At 52.7% G+C, this 6,375-nt stretch overlaps 1 protein-coding gene across 1 annotated transcript in view; it reads left to right on the top strand.

The window, feature by feature from the left end:
* IL12B (interleukin 12B) overlaps positions 1-2,860 on the top strand; it is a 7,139-nt gene extending 4,279 nt beyond the window's left edge. Inside the window, exons 4-6 of the mRNA XM_057382743.1 lie at positions 1-143; positions 1,226-1,371; positions 2,738-2,860. Of these exons, the coding sequence (XP_057238726.1) occupies positions 1-143; positions 1,226-1,371; positions 2,738-2,860 (412 nt within the window). The remainder of the gene's footprint in view (positions 144-1,225; positions 1,372-2,737) is intronic.
* Positions 2,861-6,375: the final 3,515 nt, after the last annotated feature.

Genomic DNA, 6,375 nt, shown 5'->3' with positions numbered 1-6,375 from the left:
CCTGACCACCTACACGGCCCAGTGCCACCAGCAGAGCTTCTGTGCCTTCGCTGAGGAGCAGCAGCCCCTGGACATGGTGCTGGAGGTGATCGATGAGGTGGAGTACGAGAACTACAGCGCCAGCTTCTTCATCAGGGACATCGGTGAGTGTGCGGGATGGGGACAGCTCGGGGACATCGGGAGTGTGCGGGATGGGACAGCTCAGGGACATCGGGAGTGTGCGGGATGGGGACAGCTTGGGGACATCGGTGAGTGTGCGGGATGGGGACAGCTCGGGGACATTGGGGAGTGTGCGGGATGGGACAGCTCAGGGACATCGGGAGTGTGCGGGATGGGGACAGCTTGGGGACATCGGTGAGTGTGTGGGATGGGGACAGCTCGGGGACAGCTCTGGGACATCAAAGAGTGTGCAGGACAGGGAGAGATCTGAGACATTGGGGAGTGTGCGGGACAGGGACAGCTCTGGGACAGCTCTGGGACAACTCTGGGACAGGTCGGGTACATTGGGGAGTGAGCAGGACAGGGGACAGCTCTGGGCTGCATTTGGGGGCTGCATTTGGGGCTACCAGCACAGTTCAGGCTCCAGCCCAGCCCTGGGAACCCCTGCCCTGCTCCAAATGCCCACCCAGTCCCAGGACAGACACAGGACATGCCAGGCTGGGGGAGGATGAGGAAGGGAGGCAGAAGAACCTTCCTGCTTTGTGAATTCCAGCACTCTGCCACTCCCAGCTCCCTGAACGGCCCCAGAGGATGGACATGGCCTGGGAGGGCTCACAGGGAGAGGCCAGAGCATCACCAGTGACCCAGCAGGCTCTGGGAACTGGTTCAGGCTGTGGATGTTCCCCTCCTGATCCATTCCCAGATGGGCACCCAGAGCAAGGGACAGACTCAAGAGGAGTCTGAGCTGGGGCCCAGGACACAGGAAAATGGGGCAGCATCCTAAAGAAACAGAGCTCTTCAATCATCAGTGTTAGCAGGGGCTGAAGATATTCCAGCAGAGCCCTCTGCAACCATCCAGGCCAAAAAAAGAGAAGGATCTTACCCAGACTGATTCTAGGAATGTGCTTATTGTCCATAAAAACACCCAAGACAGTTCTTACCCATCCTGGCTGCTCCTCTCTGAGCCTGGAGGTTCTCAGATCTCATTCCCACAAACCCTCCCAGTAACACTCCAATWTCTGATTCTGTCAGTTTGGATTCATCCCCTCTGTGTTTTCTCTTGCAGTAAAACCTGACCCTCCCCAGTGCCAGTACGAGGCCACCACSGGAACGGTGACCTGGACCTACCCCAAAACCTGGAGCACCCCAAACTCCTACTTCCCTCTGACCTTCAAGGTCAGGGTTAAAAGCACAAAGAGACCCAGATACCAGGTAAAAATACAGCATTGGAGACACTGTTCTCTGGCTGAAACTGTATAAATAATGTAAGTTTTGTATGCAAGAATACTGAACTAAAATTTAAAAAAAAAAAAAAAAAAGGTGCTGAGCCCCAAAAGTGGCAGAAGAAGTGTCCTGGCAGAAAAAGCCCTTCCCAGGTCCATGAGCTGGAAGATCCCTGAGGGAACTGAGGACAGAAAATCCTGCCCAGCATTGCAGGGCTGTGTTTGTTAATTCATGAGGAGGCTGTGCGGGGCCTCACGTGGGAAAATCCCAATTTCCAAACCCACAACCTCAGGAKCTGGGACTTCCTCGTGTGCTGTTTGTACCTGGCCAGCTCAGACTTTACAGGGGAATTGGGAATAAGGGATCCCTGACTCMTCTGGAAGCATTTCTGGGAGATCGGGGTCTTTGCCCCTCGATTTCCAGTTAATTACTGGAATTAATTAACTGTGCCAGTGTCAAATCTCCAATGTGTGTCTGAATTGCTCTCGGACACACGATGGAGATGGCCCGGCTTGGAACAGCGCTGGGAAAAGCAAAGCAGACCGAGGGAATGTTATCCCGGATTTTCCGGGGATGTTTCCCGGTGCGGGCGGGACCCAGCCCGGGCCAGCAGATGGGGCCGTTCCCCCGGCGCTCGGTCCTTATTTTCGGGAGCGATTTAGGTTCCTAAAACCCCGAAACGGCCTCGTCTGGGGACGCTTTCTGCGCCCCCGCCACCCCTGAGCGGGAATTTCAGCGATACTGAGGAGGAGCAACTTCTGCTTTTTAGGGTTCCCCTGYGGGAGAAGAAGGAAAAAGAGAAAAACCCAGATAAACAAACAAGCTTTTTGGTTAATGAGTGTTTGGGTTTGGGTTTTGGTCATTCAGAGCACSAATCTCAGTGGGTTTGGGTCACTGTAGGGCACCAGCCTCAGTGGGATTGGGTCACTTTGGGACACAACCTCAGTGGGTTTGGGTCATTTAGAGCACCAATCTCAATGGGTTTGGGTAACTTTGGGGCACCAACCTCAATGGATTTGGGTCATTCAGAGCACTAATCTCAGTGGGTTTGGGTAACTTTGGGATGCCACCCTCAGTGGCACCTCAGCTTTTCTGCTGTTCCTGCTGAGCTCGAGCTCTCCCAAGCCCCAGGACTTTGGGACCTGGGGAGAAACCTGGTTCCTTTGGGACACCAGACTCTGGTGGGGGCTCAGTGACTCTCTGGGGTGTGTTCTGTGTCCCTGTCCCCTCGTGGTGCTCTGGGCTGTTTTCTATCCCCCTGTCCCCCCCTGTGTCCCTGTCCCTGTCCCCTCCTGGTGCTCTGGGCTGTGCTCTGTCCCCCTGTCCCACCCTGAGGAGCTGTCCCTGTCCCCAGGTGTTGGACACTGATGCCCAGRCCGTGCAGTTGCCAGCCCCRGGGCCAGCAGAGGTGTCRGTTCAGGCCAGGGATCGCTGTTACCTGTCCTCRTGGAGTGAGTGGTCCTCTCCCTGCAGGTAAGGGCTCCCTGGGGCCGGGGAGGGTCCCCCCTGCCCAAGGAATTCACAGGATCCCTGAAATGGACCCTCTCTGCTCCCCCAGATAACGCTGTGGGACCCACGAAGGTGGCACGGAGCTCCTGAGGAAAGCCAAGGGGGAACGGGCACAAGAACAGAAGCACAAACAGAAGAAAAATGCATTTGAGAGTCCTAAGAAGCCAGAAGTTATCTTTCTGTAACAGTTGAATATTATCCTGATTTTGGCAGCTTTTAAACTCCCCAGACTTGAGTTCTACCTTTAGCACCCATCGTGTTACATTAACATGAGTTTGATGGGTTGCTGGCAGCTATTTCTGTATGTCCTATGTATTAATATTGTGCCTTTAATTATTTAGTATTTATTTAGCTTTTATTTACTATTTATTTACTATTTATTTATTATTTATTTACTATTTATTACTATTTATTTACTATTCATTTATTATTTATTTAATATTTATTTATACATTTAATATTTTATTTATTTAGTGTTTTATTTATTCATTTATTTATTGACTTGCAAAGCCAGTGGATGGCAGTTGCTGTTCGAACCATTTCATGTGTTTGTTAACTTATTTGGAAAGTCACTTCCTGAAAGAACTGTTTTATTATTCCTCTATTTAATGGTTTCGTTATTTGTCTATTAAATGATTTATCTGTATTAATTTCTGTGGGGAGGACAGAGGTTGGCTTTGAGCCTTGATTTTCCATTTCTGGGCCTTCTGTGGATCCAAGTGCCCGTGAATGTCTCCTGTGGGAATTGCTCCCACCTCTGCTGGGTTGGATGAAATTCTGCAGTCACAGCTCACACATTCACCACAGCAGCTCCACACACCGAGATCATTTTCTAACATACTCCATCCATCCCAGAACACAATAATTGATGTGTCAGTCAGTCCTGATGCTTCTCTTCCTTCATTCCTCTCCTCATGGCCCTGACAATAATCTGGATACCTCTGGATAAATGCAAATCAGGACACACAACGTACAAAATCCCTCCCCTCCCACAAAAATCTCTTCAGATTGCCAAATCCAAGCTTCTAAAATACAATTATAGAATTAATTTTATCCCTGAGTCGTTGATTGTCTGAACCCATGGGAGTTTTCTGCTGGAGCTGCTCCTTTTCCCTGCCGCGCCGTTTCCTGGGAAGGGGCAGCTCCTCCCGCTTTCTCTGCATCCCCATCACTCAACCCCGGCTTTGGGTTCTGCTACCACACCCCCAAAKCTGCTGTGAGCAGGGCCTGACTAATCCCCCCCGGGGCATTCTGAGGGTGCTCCCGCTCCAGGAACCCGGACAGTGTGCCCTTCATGGGGCGTTCATGGGTGGCAGGAGGAGTTTGCTGCTCCCCAGGAGCTTCACTCTGCGGGGAGCAGAAGGGGGAAATGCTGAYTCTAATTCGGGGCTCTGTGGGAGAATTCCAGGTCCAAACCCACCCCWTCTCAATGCTGACCTTCCTCCCACCCCTCTTCTTCAACAGCTGTGTCTTCTCTTTTATAAATGTTTTATTTTTAATAAAAGGAAAACCAATGCAAGTGCTCCGACCTTGTTGTGAGCCATGAAAAAACCTCAAGAGATCTTTCTCCAGTGCCAGTTTGATTGACCGTGGTGTGACAGAGCTGCAAAGTCCAAACGCTGGAAATTGCATCTTCAGGCAAYTTCTAACCAGAGCTCATTCAGTGCAAGTGTTGAGCTTTAAAGCTTTGKTTTTGTGAAGAACCAGCTCAGAACCATCAATGGTCTGGCACTGAGGAATCCCAGGATCCCCGAGGGGTGACAGGAGCCACTCCTGGCTCTGTGCCCCAGAGAGATCAGGAGACAAAGGAAAACAGAGCTCAGCTGCAGCCTTTGCACTGCGTGTTGCATTTATTTTGAATTTCTGGAACAAAACGAGCCCTTCAGCAGGGCTCTGACACCCGCAGTGCTGAGGAAACGCTGCTTTGATCTCCCAGAAGGGCGGACAACGGGAAACTCCCCTTCCAAACTCACCTTCCCCCGGGCAAACACCCAAMCGCTGCGGCACAGCCCGAACAAAGCCATCTTTGGTTCTCAAACCTTGAATTGAGCAAGACTTGGAACTCTGAAGCGTTAATTGCAGCTGGGCGGACAGCCCCGAGCCACCCACCCTGAGCGGGACCGGGGCCACCACTCTGAGCGGGACCGGGGCCACCACCCTGATCGGGACCGGGGCCACCACCCTGAGCGGGACCGGGAGCTTGGGGACAAGAGCCACCCACCCTGATCGGGACCAGGGAATTCGGGGACCGGGGCCACCATCCTGAGCGGGACAGGAGCCACCATCCTGATCGGGACCGGGAGCTTGGGGACCGGAGCCACCCATCCTGATCGGGACCGGGGCCACCACCCTGAGCGGGACCGGGGCCACCACCCTGAGCGGGACCGGGGAGCTTGGGGACAAGAGCCACCCACCCTGGTTGGGACCGGGGAATTCGGGGACCGGGGCCACCACCCTGAGCGGGACCGGGAGCTTGGGACCGGGGCCACCATCCTGAGCGGGACAGGAGCGACCACCCTGATCGGGACCGGGGCCACCATCCTGATCAGGACCGGAGAACTCGGGGACGGGAACCACCCACCCTGATCGCGACGGGGATCTCGGGGATGGATAAACACCCCGGATGGCAGAGGGGAGGTCCCCCCGTGCCCAGCCCGCCCCGGCTGCCCCGTTCCTCCCGGTGACACGGTGGATTTGCCTTCTCCACGTGCTCTTTGTGAGCTCTGCGGATGCCGGCGATGGGAGGATCTCCACGGCTGAGTGGGAGCYGGTTCCTCCTCTGGAATGCGGCCAGGGAACATCCTCCCCTGCATTTAACTGGTGACCTGCTGCAGCGGCATTGCTGCCATCCCAGCGTGCTGCGTTCAGGGCTCCTACACGAAAAGCAATCCATCACGGGGAATAAACAATGATTGGGGAAAATCTTCTCACCCTYAGAAAAACAGGCACTAATATTTTACCAATGTGACACCATAGAATTGCTTTTTTTTTTCTTCAAAGGATCAACTTGGAGGGATAAGAATTTGGGAAAAAAAACCAAACAAGGTACAATGAGAAAAGTAGAAAACTATGAGAGGGCCACAATGAAACTCCAGGTATTCATGGGTTTGCTGAGGAGGTCAAAATTTCACTCCCAACTCTTCAATAAAACCATTTATTTACCATATTGATGGTAAATTTCAGAATTAGCCTGACAATTAGGCCATCCTGACCCAGCTTTGGGAAGCAGGAATTCCTGAACAGATCCGAACACTCCTTTTCCAAGGAACTCCATTTTTCCCAAGCAGCTCAAATGAGTCTGTTACAGTACTTTATTGTCCATCTTTGATTTGTCAAATGATAATTTGTGAGGACAAAGCTACCATGAAGTCCCTGCAAGTGGCAGCAAGGGTTGGCATCCTCCTGTGGGAATGTCAGAGCCAGTTCATTGGAACCCTGGAGGTCACCTGGATGCCCACACCCTCCGTGGCCAGCCCAGATCAG

Source organism: Malurus melanocephalus, unplaced genomic scaffold, assembly GCF_030028575.1.
Source record: "Malurus melanocephalus ecotype Western Australia unplaced genomic scaffold, MMel_1.1 scaffold_583, whole genome shotgun sequence".
NCBI lineage: Eukaryota > Metazoa > Chordata > Aves > Passeriformes > Maluridae > Malurus > Malurus melanocephalus.
This window is presented reverse-complemented; position numbering and strand designations above follow the sequence as displayed.